The following is a 16,537-nucleotide window of genomic DNA, read 5'->3' on the forward strand; positions in this document are numbered from 1 at the left end:
GTCCAGTGATGAAGGGCACATACATACTGCTGCCTCCTCGCTCACTATTATGCGTTTGTGGAGAGAGTCTCAGCAATCCTGTGTAGCAGCAGCGACGTGACCCGCACCACTCTAATGCCTGTGTGAAAGCATACTTTCTGGAGAGGATGGCGCTCAAGAACGAAAAGGCTCCTGCAAAACAGCTTCAGTCTTCACTGCTTTTCTGTTGCAAACATGACTAAAGCTACTGAAAGATTCAATTTGAATTCTAAGTTTTACACTACTCGATCAAGCATTTTCAGTCTTTATCAATTTCATTTTAGACTCATGAAACAATGAAATCCACAGGGCTTGTGCCACAATGGCTTTTTATTTAATTTACTGCCAGTAATAATAAAGTTCAACATGATATTGTGATTTCATTTAGTCCAAAAAATGTAGTCTAAAATATTTCCTGTGTGATTTAAGAGAAGTTAAGAAACACAAGGCTTAACTGAATGGAAACATACACTACACATGTTCTGTAGCTCTCTGTGGTAACTGCGGGGAATGTTTCTCTCTCACTTTTAATGAGTATTGGAGGAGCAGCAGGCTACAGAACACACAGCAATCTTTAACATCTATCTCACTGTGATGTAGAGAAACAAGTGCGTCACATGGCCTTGCCATAACTGTGAGCTGACAGTGACAACTGGACTGTCTGGCAAATCCTCCACACAAAGAAGATCACTAAACTGTAACATATCAAAACAAGACTGTTTAACACAAAGCCTAATCTGAATGCCTCTTCAGTCGGTGGGTTCTTGGTGCAGCATGGCACAAAATAAGAAGTGGAAGTCACTTACTAGAGAGAAAGTGCTGCGATCCTGGTCCGAAGTCACGATGTGCATCTTGGAGCTGTCTTAGTCGTTCCTCTATAGATCCCTGAGGACACACAGATTCACACATACTGTTGAATCAAAGGGAAGAATTCCATTCATCCTGCTCTCCATCAAATCTCTGTTTCAGAAACGCACACCCAGATTCCTCACCATAAGACAGGGTGGAATATAAATTGTGATTTTTCCTTTGTTGTCCCTCCTGAAAGCTTTTGGAGGTATTTGAAGAGCCACAGGTGGGAGGTGGCAAAGATGAAATCTCGGGGATTTACTAGATCAACAAGTCTTGCGTTTCACAAGGTAAAAAAGAATGAGAATGTGTCATCATGCAGGAAACGGTGGTGTGCCGATGTGCAACAGCTATACTGTCGATACCAGAACTTGCAAAATGTGCTGCTACGTTTTAGCAATATTTCAGTGCAGAATGTGGATAATGCAAACCAAACGCCTTTTATAGAGCATTTTTATGTTGTTTATGTATGTTTCCGCTTTGCCAGGTGGAATTTTAATGCTCTTCAAAGCCTAAATAGTCTAACTCTGAATTGAAATTTGAGAAACATTTGTGCCTTATCAACTAATTTCCTTTCCGGATGTCCCAACACTGGACAGTAAGGGTTGCCATGTGATCTTGGGTGTCATCCACACTTTCTGCTGCTCCCAAAACTCCTTTTTTCACCGGGTCATTGGTCGGTCAGACCTCTGGCAGCATCTCATCTTTTTCCTCATTTAGCCTCATGTTCTTCATTTGTTTTTATATACATAAAAAAAAAAAATCAAGAAACAATATGACAGTGAAACAAGGAGGCAGAACCAGATGTGCAACTAGTTCCAGAAGTTATGTTATGGAATTTTTCCATAACCAACACACAGAAAACCCCCATATTCATGTCCACTTCCACAATGTATTATAATGCGCGTGTTTCCACTTCATTTTAATCCTTAATAACTTCAGTTATCAGTACTGTAGTCAAGACCACTTAACCCGAGACCAAGTTGCGTATGAGACCCGAGCATACAAAAACCAAATCCATGACCAAAACCAATGAGGAGGGTGAGCCAGAGACAAAGACCAAGCTGAATACAGATTATATAGACCACAAATCTATTACTCATATTGACACACATATTTATTCCTTGCTTCAAAACAGACTGCAGTCAGTTTTTCCAAAATAATTGTCCAAAATAAATCAAGAACTGAAACACTTTCATGGCAGTAAAGCGGTAGTTTGCCCAGTGTTCAGTTTGGTCTCGCTCAGACTCTGACCCTCTTGGTCTTGGTCTCAGCCTCGGGTTAGGTGGCCTCTACTATAATAATTCACTTAAATCATGGCTTCAGTGTCGATGAATAAAAATTGTTCCCAATCTCAAACTCATTTCAAATAGTGTTCCAGAAGGGCACTTTTATAGATCCATGACTCAGCTTTCCCAAAATTCATCCTCAGTTTTCGGCTTTAGGCCAGGACCATCAATATTAAACACATATATGGATGTTCCTTTCAAATCAAATCACCTGCTGTAAAACGCAACATATTGCGATCCACAGGAGCTGTATAAAATGGCCCGTAGCACAGCTTTTCCTTTCACATTCAGTGTTGAATATTACTTCTTCCTCTGAGCTCAGGAGATATTTATGCATCAAAGTGTCAACCACATACTTTGATCAGGTGAATCATCATTGTTTGACAAAGGTTCAGGTCGTTCAGGTATGATTTGTTTGTCAATGTCCACAGATGTACTGACTCTGAACAAAGGTGCCAGTGCCCCACTCATGAAAACGTTTTGCAGCTTTAAATGCACAGAACAACATTTTTTGTACTTAGTTTAAACTCCATTTTTCTGTCCAGCGCCGCAGTCTTTAGCCTGCTTTGCAGGAAGTTTTGGCTATGAGATCACATTGTATGATGCATCGCAGCTGGAATTTTTGGTTGGAAAAAGAGAGTTTATGCACAAATAATCTGTTTAATTTGCATCTTTTTTTCCTTCCTGTAATAAATCAATTACACGCTACAGTCCCAGCCTACTTCTTCTACATATCGTACACATAAATGCAAACTAATAAATCATCAGCATCAATAACAAATAAGCCTCTTCATGTCACTCCTCTACAGCAAAACACAGCTGTGGGAGAGAAGCCCATCCCGCAGTATTATACCAGGCTAATTTTACTTGCTACGCAGACAATTGAGCTTCCGTGAGGAAAACAAATGGCCAAATTAAGCGTGATCGACAAATCAAATTAGCCGCTACATTGGGACGGGCATTAGCGTAGCCAGCAGGGCAGAGGACTTGGTGAGGATTCACATTTGTCACTTTAATGAAGAGCCAAAAAGGCCAGCAGACAGATAAAAAGGTTTATTAATTTTTCTTTATTTTAATGAGGGCGAATGAGACGACAGCTGGCTGTGGTGGAAGTACATAATAGAATATTTGGTGTTGAGATGAAACTAAGGCGCAGGGAAAATGTGTTCAATCCCATATGCTGTTATTTGAACTGCTGCTCTGAGTGTGGAAGAATGGTTAAAGATATGCTAAATGACATGTGACACGACAACACAAACTCCATTTTAGTTGTGTCAAGACCTTTGATGTGTCCGTCCATCCAAGGATCCAAGGATGTTGCTCAAAACTGAACAGTAAGACATAGAAAGTAACACAGAGACGTCCTCTCCAGGTGGCATTTATTTTGCCAGTCTACTATTAATTTTATGATATCAGGCTTGAACTCTTTCACTTCAGCTTCTAATAATAATAAAAACAACAACAACAACAATTTGAGATGGAGAGAGAAAGCTGCACAGTAATAACTGCTAAAACAAGGTGTCTGACTTTATCATTCAGTTTTCTTGTGTTTAATCTTTGATATTTACCAGGGGTCTCAAACTGATCCATAAAAGGACCACAGTAGGTGCCAGTTTTTGCGGCAACTAACCAGTAGGATACCCAAACGCCAGTACAGTGTCTGAAGACTAGTCAGACAGGTGCAGCTTGTTTCAGCTGACACCTGGCTGGTTAACCAGTGTGTGCCTGCCCCCACTGCAGCTCATTTGTGGTTGAGTTTGAGGCTCCTCATATGTACTGTCTTGGTGTTGTCCCGGGCTCGACCTCCAAATCTATTGCTCTGGTTTTGGTCTCGGTACTCTCCAGTCTCGATAATGTCTCGGTCTTGGTTGGGGTGGTCTTGCACACAACAGTAGTGGACAGCATCACTGAAGGTGCTGCATTTGCAAATGCATATAGTTTGGTTTTTTTTAGCATTTAGAAATGCATCCGGTGCCTCATTTATCCAGTATCATTTAAATGCATTTAAAGGCATGTGATCCATGTGTAAGTGGAAAGTGTCAGCAACAACTTATAAGAAGTCGAGTAGACTGTGACTGTGTATTTTCGGATTGTTTCTAACATGCACAACTCTAAAGCATTGTCTTTAACAGTTACTGTACCTTTGATGCAACATTACTGAGACTTTTTTGATGAAGATTTATATTTAGCCAGCTGTTCTTTCACCGTGGATCAAAACAACACTTCAGCCTTCTCATTAGCAATCGCTGTCCTTTAACTTCTTTTGTCCAAATTTAGAGTTGGTTACTCACACACACCATCTTGCCGTGACTTGAAACATTAGAAACTTCTGAAAGGATGCTTGTTTGGATGTTTCTCCTGGGTTCCTAGCAAGCACCTGTACACCCACCCACGCACACACAAACTGCCTGCGACAGTTTTTATTTTCATATGTGATATGCATTCATAAAGGAACTAACTTTTGAGCTTAAATATGTCAAAGAACATTAGCAACAGTGTCATGAGACAGCAGCCAACGCAAGGCTACAGAGCGAAACGCATACGTGTGATCTGAGACCGTGCAGGGAAAGATAATAAGAGAATTACAAAGATCATTTATAAAGTATGAATGTAACATTGATGCTGAAAAAATGATGCATGAAATATGCATTTGTAGGAATTCTATACAGATCAGGTGGGCACTTCTTGCCACACACATGAATTATAAATATAGATTTGTGACCTTTAAAAAGTGAAATGAGGCAATAATCTGCAGTTTATATTGTTGCTAAACACTTCCAAATTTAGCGTGAAATGTTTAACGCTCAAACCGATAACAGCGATATATGTTTGTGAAGGACAACTTCGACGACGCTCCTCTGATCACATATAAAACACTCCTTCTTCCACATTGTCCCTGAACTCCACATCCACCACTAGAAGTAGCAGTTTAGCCCAAAATAACCGGTATCGAGGGCGGAAAAGCTTTTAACAGTGATGATACTCGGGGAAAATTGCCGCCCGCTGAGTCTCAGAGACAGGGCCCACTTGTCGCTACACAGTTCATCAAAGATTTAGCACAAACTGACCTATGGGTGAACTTTCTCAGCAGAGAGGCACACAATGACTTTCCTATTCTCACTGCTTGCTAAAATCCTTTTTGACCGTCGTGGCCTGAACTGCAGATGGATGTGATCTCATTAAGAGGAAGAACCGACTTAAAGAGCAATCATGAACATAATTCATCAGCACAGATGTGAATCTCCCCAAAACAGAGCCAATCTGCTGACACTTGACACGTGAGAACACTAGCAAGTATCTCCAACCCCCTCAAACGCATCACCTCAACAGAGCAGTTTGACTACAGCTCCTTGCAATGGGAGCAATATTTTCAGAACTGGCAACCTGGCGATGAACCACCAGCTCGCATGCTCACGCTTCATCCACCAACATGGCCTCCGCCTCTTCTTCAGCTTTGGGTCATACCAACTTTCACTTGTTGAAATGTCAAAATGCTAATTTAAGAACACACTGCAACACAGTTTCCATTCAATTTATACCGACGCAGAAAGAATGTATTTAAGATGTGCTTTTGAAAACACAGCAGACTGAGGCGCACATGTCCCTGAGGCCAGAAGTGGCAAGTCATTTCTTCATATTCATCCATAAAGCAAGTGAGCATCCTAACACATGAATTCAGTGGAGCTACTATTTCGTAATTTTGAAAAGCAGTTTCATCACATTATGTTCTAAACATAAACATTAATGTACATGAATTTGTTTTTTTCAGTGATAAGCTACACTGCAATATGATTTGTAGGGCACAGAAGGCAATCTTTAGGCTAAAACAATACCAAAATATATAAAGGAATCAACACTAATAATTGTCTTCTTTCGCCCCAACGGCCCTTTCCTCAGACAGCAAACCAAAGCAACAATTACACACAGGGCTGTGCAGCGCTGCACACAGACACACCCTGCTGACAACCCATGCTCACAGCTATAAAGACACAGAAAACCAAACCAAAACAACACACATAAAACCCATGTGCGACTTTGGGGGGCTGGTGTTATTGAATTGTTGGGTTTTCTAATAAAGGGCATCCAATCTAATGCAATATTTAAAGAACACATTTGTGGTTAATCAATTTTTGAAAATTACAGCCAATAAATATGTGATCGGAGATGTTATTAAAATGGCTGACAAACCTCCTGTTAGTAAATGAGCATCAAAAGCACCCACAGACGAATCCTTCCTGTCACAGTGCAGTTTAAAAACAGAGCAGTCACATCTGTGCACTTTTGAAGGATAAAAAACATCCACTTTTGTCTGTTCACAAACTTGGCCAGTGTGGAGATACGGAGCCACATGAAAGGTGGAAGGAATATGGTGAAAGTTGCTAATGGATTTTCAAAATAAGCATGTAGAGTAGAGGACGCAGTAGAGTGGCAATTAAAACATTATCAGCTTGTGTTGGACAGTGGAGGAGGCTGCAGGAGAGTGGACAGGAAGGTTAATGAGAAACCCGCCTGTGCTGTAAATCTCTGGGCTGCAGAGATACACTGGCGCACGCAGGGATAATGCATCAGTGCATCCAAGTGAGCCTCAAAGAAAAGACCAGAAAACTCACTCGAGTAGTTACAGAGAGCGTTTTAAAAGGCTTTCAGCAGCCAGCCATATTATATAAGCCCTAAATCACACACTGCGCATTTGTTGAGCTCTTCCCTTTTACAAGTTCACAAATTCCCCAAAATAGAGATGGGATTCTTTTTGCCTCTTTTTTATTTTTGAGCAAACTGTTGAGACACATTCCTTTCTTCTCAAGTTGTAATATTTTAGCTGACCTGCTGTTATCAAGCACCAATTTACATTGTTTTCATTTAGCTTTTGATTATATAGTTTTAGTTTAAGCGTTCATCTTTGACTTCATTCAAGGAACTTCTATTTGCCTTTGGCCCTTATGCTAACACAGGAAACTGCCAGGGGGCCCCAAGTACTTTGGGGGAACCGAAATGTCTCATAAGAACTGACTGATACCGAGTTGCCATTATTATTTTTGCCCTTAAGAACACAATATTACTTTATTTCATATCATATATATGATACATACATGACAGAGACCATTTTGAAACAACAACAATGACAATAATAATAATAATAATAATAATGACAACATATATAACACACACACACACACACACATATATATATATATATATATATATATATATATATATATATATATATATATATATATATATATATATATATATATATTCATTCATATATATTATATATATACCAAACAGATCCAAATGTCACTCCTGGTTTTATCATAATATTTAACGTATTACTACTGTATAGCTGCAGTAGCTGCTGAGTAAGTATACTTTTACTTGTCGAGCTAATATTTGAGACAAGCATATTTCTCTGGCAGGGTCAACCATGTATCCCCTTACGATGCCGGGCTGTGGGAAGAGTAGGCGAGCGGGTGAGCACTAAGAGAGGACCTCTGGGTTGTGCATGGAATTTACTCATAAACCAGATTCATTTCACCTCTTGCAATAACTGCGGTAATAACTTCACACAACATACTCTCCAAATGTTAAATGCGAGGGGGGAAAAGACAATAGGAAATCTCCCTCTCCACATCACAGCCATTCCTTTGTTTGTCTGTAGCGTCTGACAAAGTCAGGGTGACAACAAAGATCCTTGTGTTTACCTGAAGCACTTTCCATCTGTTATTGAGGTGTTCCAGGGCTCGAGCGTTATCCATGGACAAGTGGACATCAGAGATAGCCAGCTGGTGAGCCAGATCGTTGATATGCTTCATGCCTTCCTTCACTTGGGTCAACTCCTCTTTAAATAGCTGCAGGATTCAAAATGAGAGGAGAGTAATGTTGAGAGGAGATGTGATGTAACTCAGAGGTAACAGTTTAATCCAGACGGCTTCAGGCGCAAGTGTATTTGGTGTTTAGTTTCACCTTGGCAGCTTGTTTTTAGGCGACTTCATATTCTTAATTCACAGTCAAAATGTGTTCTTCACAGAAAAATATGAATTTATGAGTTCACATCGTCTCTGACTGGAAGGTTCGCTTGGAAACAGCTTGAGACGTGTCATTCTGAGGATGATTCACAGTTTCTTTTTCATTGTAGTTTTATTTTCATTTTAGCTATTTATTCAAATTAAATTGGCAGTAACACAGTCATCAGTCACCACGTGTGTTTCCTGCCTCCTTCATGCATGTCATGACAGAGAGACAGAACCCACCAGAGCAGCTGAGCCCTCAGGGACCGAGCCGTGGTTTGCAGTGGCGGGACCCAAACCTTTGGCGTGATTGTCGAAGCCCCTCTCTCCTAATGAGGCCTGCCTCGCAATGATGAGCGTCTGGGCGCCTGATAATGACTAAACCAATGACCTGCCATTTGTCTAACCACATCTTTCCAGCTGAGGAATCCCTCTCTGAGTCACCTCATCAACTTCAAGAGCCTGTCATCGTCTGTCAGGCTCAAATCATTGTCTACACCTTGTCTGAAAACACTGGCTTTTGTTCCTCCTCATGAGTAAAACTGAGCACAAGGCTCGAAATGAGAGCCAAAATGCTTCTATTATTATTATTATTATTATTATGAACAATAACAACAACCATAATAATAATAATATTTTTTAGCATCACGGTCCAAAACCTGAGGGACAATTTCCTGAATGTCGCTTTCACCGAGTACTGGAAACCAGGAAGCTAGTTTGTTTGAACCTCAAGGCTTGTGGGCCACATCAGCCCGAGATACAGCAGCGTATGGCCGGTTACATCATTTCAAGACATTTGTTCGTAAATGCCCATTGGAGTCCAACCACACCGACCATATGTTGCATAATGCAGTGCAACTGCTGCTGCTCCTAATGTAATTCTCTTTAGGGGAAAAGTTCAACTACAGAACACAGACTAGTTGGTGGCACTCTAGCTAATAAAAATAGATGGCACTCTAACTCCTAACCTCGATACAGATTAGGGGTCTAAGAAAATATAAGTGCAAAATAGCTTTTAAGATTTTCCAAGGTGTTTTAAAGCAGCTATGTGTAGTTTGAGAACATTTGCTCTTGGCGAGTGTAATTGCAAACTGTCATAAAGCGAGCTCTCCGGTCCCGCCCCACATCCCATGTTTATTTGTGAAACTGTGAAAAACATTATCATGCACAACACTGTCAAGTTTATACTTGTAAAGGGACTCGAGAAACACCCATCATACACAGTGGCGGACCGTCAGCGCAAGGGAAGGCAAGGCCTTCTCTGCTGGCCTAACATAACCAGAAATCATGAGCATATTAATGACAAAAGTGAATTTCATTTTTGATGTATTTTCCCAAAATAAATGATGTATAGAATATATAGAACACACCTCCGGGCGGCTCACCCAGAGAAAGTTACATAGTCCAAGAAAGCGTTTAACAGAGAGCTGGAGAGTCTGACTCTGGGATTTTGGACTGTTCAAACTGAAACCTGTCATGTCAGGAAATATGAAAATAATCTACTTATGTCTAAATGTTACGCATTGTTGCTTTAAAGCAAACACAACCCTTCAGCACCTAGTAACAGACGATGAGATCTCTTGGGTAAGAACGTTGCTGTCCGGTAAGCTAACTGCTGTTATGGTCGAATCTGTACCTGAAATGTGACAGAAGATCTCATTGAATTGAGTTCATAACAAAAAAAAAAAAGAAACATGCACAAAAGATTGCAGTGCTTCTTGTTAACAACTATTATTATTTTTATTATTATTATTACAAAGCTGAATATACAACAAATGAATCGTATCTCTCCTGTATCGTGAATCGTATCGTATTGCCAGATTCCTGCCGACGCATAACCCCAATATTGATCACAAATATAAAGTCTATTCCGCCTCCAGTGTTTGTCTTTGCATCCTTAGCATTCATCTTTTTCTAAAATGCTGGGCCAGTTAAAAACATGATTGTGATAAAAAAAAAAAAAATATCTAGAAGGCAATAGCAATATCTATAAAGGATTCATCTTGTATGCGTGAAGAGTGAAGAGCGTCAGTGTGACACACTCAATATTTAAAATGGATGAGAGCTCTGTGAAAGTGGGACAAACTGGCAACGACATCAACACCCGCGGGACTGACGCCTACAGTCGGGAAGACTGCGGACCCCTCCGTACATTAAATAAAATGAAGTATTTAAAGGAACTCATTTACTCAGAAGTGTGACATAATGACTGCGTATATCCAGTTCATGTTTTTCGTAGAGCTGGGTGGCCGCCACGTTTCTCTCCAGCTAAGCTGCAGGACTTATCTCTAAGGAGAGAATTAGGTCGGCCCACCTGTAAGATGAATGATCTCGGAGAGCCAAGATAACGTATTTGCATCAACACTTAGCCTGGTTGTGTACCTTCGTGGCATCTATATGGTCCTGCAGCGAGTCAATGAAGAGATCTCCCACGGGCTCCCACGCGTCTCTCACCCCCTCCGCCTGCTCCAGGGCCACCGCCAGCTCCTCCATCGCTGCTTGGATCTGAAGCAGACGCTCCAGAGTCCTCTCCATGTGCCTGGTGGGAATCATTCTCAGTGGAATTCATTTCAATTATCACCAACACAAACAGCCGAAAAATGCCCTTTCATGAAAATGAATGGTGGAACATTTCACCGCCACGGAGTCGATATGCTTCTGGATTCACATTTGCAAAAACAATGAGATAGTTTCTGTGATTAATCATGCAGGTTTAGTTGTCATTTATTGCTTTTCACAGGTCAAAAAAACGCTCACTCATACTCACCTTAATTAAATTTGCATCTTTAATTTCAGCAGGATTTTGACAAATTGATTGCGCCCTGCTCTGCATTTCCACAAAATGTACATGTACGAGACAATTCAAAACAACCTTCAACTCTCCATGTGCAAGAAACGGGTCACCTCATGTTTATATCTAGCAAAAACAGGACGACGGTGACTGACCTTTGTCGATCCACACAGCGCGCCGTCAGCTTCTCCCACAGGTCACTGGTCACATTCGCCTGCTTCCATACAGAGCGGCTTACGTTCAGGATTCGCCGTCGGGGTGAGACCTCTGAGAGCGGCAGTGGAGTAAGAGCATCGAGGTTAAAGGTGAACTGGAGTGAATGAGGGAAGAGAGAATCAAAGTGGAAGGCTGAGACTGAATGATTGAAAGTAGCCTCTTGGAGGAGATGGAGGAATGAAGGAGGACGATGCGAGTAAATGGCTCGGAGATTCCCTGCAGCTGAACGTTGTAGAGCACAATCCTCCATCACTGCTCCTGTGGAGCAGGTGCAGTAAAGCTAATTGGTCCCAACTTGTATATTGCCCAAAAACTCGCCGTGACAGCCTCCTTGATAACAACTGCTGATGAATGTCTCCTGCATGTGCAACTACACATATGGACAAAGAGAGCGGTGGGTGCTGTTTCGCGGCTGATATATGAAGAAGGGAAGCAGACCTTTCCCATCGGCCAGCGTCTCCTCCGGTTCCTGGAAGGGATGCTGAGCCAGGAAGGCTTGTGCTGACTCCAACACAGAGTAGATGAAGGGCCCACGAGACTTGACGTCCTCCATGAAGGCCTAGTGGAAGAGGATAAGGAGAGCAACGGGTTTAGAAATCTACTTCACCATCAACTTCCTTCCATAACCCACAGTTACATAATGACACAGCATGTGATGCAACTGCTGAGACATGAGAAATGAACCCTTCAAACATGTGGGTGCTAAAATGAGTTTGTCCCCGATTTCTTATAAATGTTTTAGATTGTTAAACCTATTTAAAATATCACTCAAAGACAACTCAAGTAAAGAGAAAATAATTAGGAAACAAATTCCTAATCCGAATGGCTCAATGTGACACCTCTGTAATAGCTTGCAATGAGTCTTAGAGAATGTGGAATTTAGACCCTTCAGGTCAAGCTCTCAATAGGTTTCAGATCAGGACTCCAAAGTCTTGTTTCTCACCAGGCTTTTTGAGATGCACTCGCAGGTGTGTTTTGGCTTATCATCCTGCTGAGGAACTCTGAGGAACTGCTTCATCTCGAGGCCACTATCAGACAGGCTTTTGTTCCCCAAAGTACCAAACAACCGCAGACCATCAAACTTGCCGCTGCCATACTTACTTTTACTGTTGCTTCAGTACAATGTTCTTTTCTGAAACGCCGTGTAGCTTTTACGCCTGATCTAATGAGACTCATACCCTCCAAAAAGTTCAACTTCTGTCTTGTTGGTCCACAGAGTATTTTCCCAGAAGTTATACGCAATGCTTTTGGCAAAAATAAGACAAGTTTCAATGTTCTTCTTTGTTTAGCAGTTGTCTGCCAAGTTTTTTTTTTCTTTTGCCAGTCTCTTTCTTACTGTGGACACAAGGACAGTGACCTTCACTGAGGCAAGTCAGTTCTTGGGGTGTTGTAGTGATGTCATTGATGACTGCTGGGGTGGGGGTCATTTTAGTCACTCCTGGGAAGGTCCACCATGTTTTCCCCATTTGTGAATAAAGGCTCCCACCATGGTCCACTGGAGTTCCAGAGCTTTCAAAATGGCTTTATAATCTTTTTATTTAAGTGTTGCCTGAATGAGAACAGGTGTGACCGCAAGGTATTAAACTCAGGTGTGATAAAACGCAGTGCCATGTTTGGATTCCCCCCTTACTAATAGAGAACACATACAAAAAATAAATGAATGAATAAATAAATAAACAAATAAATAAACCAGGAAGGAGGCAAACACACACTGAATGCTCACCAAACATGATCCCATGAACCGTACCGGCAACCTCCACCACCTGAGAAGTGGCTGTGATGTTTAATTTGATCCAAATAAAACTAAAATGATCATTATTTTCAACTGCCAGCGCATGACATGACATCGAAATGTTGGTCCAGATCTGAAGGACCTCAACATGCATGTGACTGTGTGGTATTCTGCTTGATCAGGGCGCCTTGGGCTCGACCAGGGAACACGTCTACAGGGATTCCCAGTCAGAATCGGTCACACCAAGAAGCCAATTAGCTGTAGAGCTCCAGCCCCGGCTCTTTTTGTTCAGCAGCACCCTGGATGCTGATCACTGATGAGGAACTTGGTGCGACAAGACACACACGCTGCTCCGACCTTCCCCTGAGCCTCAAAGAGAGCTTGTACGTCAACTCACGTCAGACTCTGACACTAATCTTTGTCCTCAATAAAACATACTGGAGAGGAGTGAATTAATGGGCGGGATCTTTCTTCAAAGAAATGTACGACATACGCAATCCTCTTACTGCATGAAAAGATTATTATTTTAACAAGCTAGAATTATGAGCTTTGTATAGTGCAGCGGTGGCTATGTTTCAGTGCACTTCAGGAACAAAACCCAGCAGGTTCTGAAAGCCCCTGATAGCAGGGAGAAGACCGCCCACTGAAATAAAAGCAAACATGAGTTGATGCTGAGCAAACACAGCAACATGTGTGAAGCGCGATAAGAATCCTTTGTCTTCCCAACCCTCTCACAATCAAAAAATCCCACCATTAACTGGCTTTTTTTTTTCCATTTTCTCTTCACTTTCATCTTCTCCAGCCCTATATTCTCTCGATCTCACTCTTTAGCTGTTTTACTGCCCGAAGTGACGCTGAGCAAAGAATTTCCAAAGCCAGCTGTCACATAAAAAACTTTAATTCCGGCTAAATTTCACACTCAGAGGCTTCATCTTTTGGTTGACAGGACATTAAGCGCAAAGCCCTTCAGATCAGATTAAGACACATTATGCATGAAATATGAAGAAAAAAAACTGGGAAAGGAACTGATTTCAATGAGATCATCTAAAGATGACTGGATCCCACTCAGGACAGAGGACGCTGTTGATCCAGCTTTTTTCACCATGAAAGGCGTTTAAATGCCACTGAAACAATCAGCAGGATCTCATAGCAAATCCCCTCATATAAATATAAAAACACACCACAGCCTCTCTCACACGAGCAGCGGCGCGCAGTGATCTCATCACACAGAGACGAATAAATCCACTTAAGATCAATAATTCACATTTGGTAAAATGCTCTAATTCTCCATAGAAATCTGGGAGGCAATTTCTCTCCGCTTTGTCAGAAAAGTTTGAGAGCGGGCACGCACTCGCAGCACGGCACATTAGAAATCCCAACGTTCCAAAAATGGGACACTGATGAGAGGAAGCAGCCATCGCATAACCGGAATATATTACTCACAAGGATCTACATAACAGTGCGCAGTCCTCGTGTGCAAGACAGGAGCATCTTAAACCGTAATGCCCTGTAATTACTTGTGAAAAACAAAGGAATCACTTCAGCCTTTACATACAGTGGCACTGACATGTGACACCAGTCCTGACCGTTTCTGTGGATTAAGAAGTTCAATAAATGCAGTCTTATTTCCTCATCTGTCTGTGAGGTCACAGCAACAAGCTCTTAAGCTTTACAAGTTACCGCCAGCAGAACATTGGAGCCCCTTTATTGAGCCTAGGGATGCAGTTCTTCTCGAGACTCTGTGTCGATATAGCTTCTGCTGTATTGGCATCAAATTAAATCAACTATACAGTGTCTATTGTGAGTGCAAAATCACCTGTAAATTGGGAAATCATGAAGTGCTTTGTGAGTCACACTGGACGGTTACTTCAGGAACAAACTCCATAAACATGTGCCCGGCTGACTTAGCTCCAGGGTGACGTCAAAGTCAGCCTTCTGAGGCTTTCAATTGAAGCACGTGGTTTGGCTTCTCCGGCATTTCCTGAGGCTGTGGGCAGCGCCTCACGCAAGAGAAACACTGAGGATGGAGTGGTGCTTTTTTCACTCTGAAAAGTTACTTGTCTCACTCACACTGCACATACAGCACCACAAATGTCATGTGTTTCAGTCATGCAGGCTACTTGTCCATGGAAGTTCTGACATCAGTGTCAACAGTGGACACTTGGAATAAGTCCCTGGAAATAGTTGCGATTTGACACCTTGTGAATAAGCGGACACTATAACGGCGTGTCTGCATACTGATTTGCCATGGTATTGATCCTACTACAGTACGTGTGTGCAGTCAGAAGGAAGCACTCTAGCAGACACGTGCAACCCAGTCGCCAATGCCTGTGTGTCCGGTGGCCCGCAATAACGTTGGTTGTTTTGTTAGTAGTAAGTGGGTTGAGAGAGGATGGGCTGTTCCAAAACGAGCATTAAGTCTATTGCTACCATCTTGTTTGCCAATTCCTTATATTTTGAGTAGTAACTATACACCTTTAACAGCACCGGACCACATTGGAATAGAAATGTGATCAACTCCAATCCAAGCAGTGGTAACCCACCGTAAATGACCATGGTAAATGACTGTCGCTTGAGAGGAAGGGTATCACCACCGGATCAGATAAACATCTGTAAAGTTATGTAATTCACTATGGCCGCCGGCAGGTGACTTCATCATACACAAATTAAACAAGAGTGAATTTACTTCCATCCCAAACTTTGGGTCACACTGCAGATTCTTCTCATCTACAACATGCCTTCATCTTTAACAGTTTTCAAGATATAGCCTTCTGAAATAGTGATATCAAAGTGAAATATTTCATTGAAAAAAAACCTCATATTTCTTTGTTGTTATTTGATGTATTTTCCTTGCTTTTATTCGACCAAATGCTTCAGCTATCAGTGAGACCTTAGCTCGTGCTCTGACAGTAATGGACAACGTATAGTGCTTATATATAGGTATAAGGCAGCTACTGAAGTGTTTTCCATGTCAGTCATACAATGTAAATGGCTGAGTTACAAAAGAAAGGGTTTTGAATAAATGTAGCTGCAAGGATGGAGAGCTTAAAGAACAGCACACTCGAGCACAAAAAGGAAGCTTTTGTAGTTGCAGAAGAAAAAAACTACAACTAAGGTTATCTTTAGTTCCTATTATGAAAAGAAAATGCCCACGTGTGACTTGTATCTTCAAAACTAATGAGTGCACAAGTAGCTTTATAATGTACAGTGCAGAGTCCTTCTAATAAACTGCTTTATTCTTGTTAGACGACAAACTGAAGAGGTACAGCCGCACAGACAAGCAAGCCTCCCTGTGACCGATGGAACTTTGAAGAGATACTGGATCTTACAAGGACGTTTAAAGACCTATTCTCCAACACATCCATGGCTTCCTTTGTTGCCCCACAAGTGATTATCAGCAATACAGAGAAGAGCCTTTGTCAATGGATGAACAGCCTCAGTATGGTTTTGACTGAGCCAGCAAAGAATTAAAGAGGTCTAGATTGCTTTTTAACTACCCTATGTTCACTGCTAGCCATGACAAAAAAGCAAAAGACACAGCTGGACTGAGAAGATGCCGATACAGAGACAGAAATGTGACTCGAGCTGCCACACCTTCTGTTGAAGCATGCTACCGGAAAGAATCACCAACAGA

General features: G+C 41.7%; 1 protein-coding gene across 5 annotated transcripts in view; it reads right to left on the reverse strand.

Moving 5' to 3' along the window:
• Positions 1 to 16,537, reverse strand: part of drp2 (dystrophin related protein 2) — a 200,856-nt gene that overhangs the window by 49,222 nt on the left and 135,097 nt on the right. For all 5 annotated transcript variants that reach the window (XM_053878675.1, XM_053878677.1, XM_053878672.1 and 2 more), the window contains 5 exons: positions 11,610 to 11,730; positions 11,111 to 11,222; positions 10,547 to 10,703; positions 7,859 to 8,005; positions 825 to 903 (listed from right to left, as the gene is read on the reverse strand). In XM_053878675.1, the coding sequence (XP_053734650.1) occupies positions 825 to 903; positions 7,859 to 8,005; positions 10,547 to 10,703; positions 11,111 to 11,222; positions 11,610 to 11,730 (616 nt within the window). The remainder of the gene's footprint in view (positions 1 to 824; positions 904 to 7,858; positions 8,006 to 10,546; positions 10,704 to 11,110; positions 11,223 to 11,609; positions 11,731 to 16,537) is intronic.

This window comes from Synchiropus splendidus, chromosome 11 (genome assembly GCF_027744825.2).
Source record: "Synchiropus splendidus isolate RoL2022-P1 chromosome 11, RoL_Sspl_1.0, whole genome shotgun sequence".
In the NCBI taxonomy this organism is placed as follows: Eukaryota; Metazoa; Chordata; class Actinopteri; order Syngnathiformes; family Callionymidae; genus Synchiropus; species Synchiropus splendidus.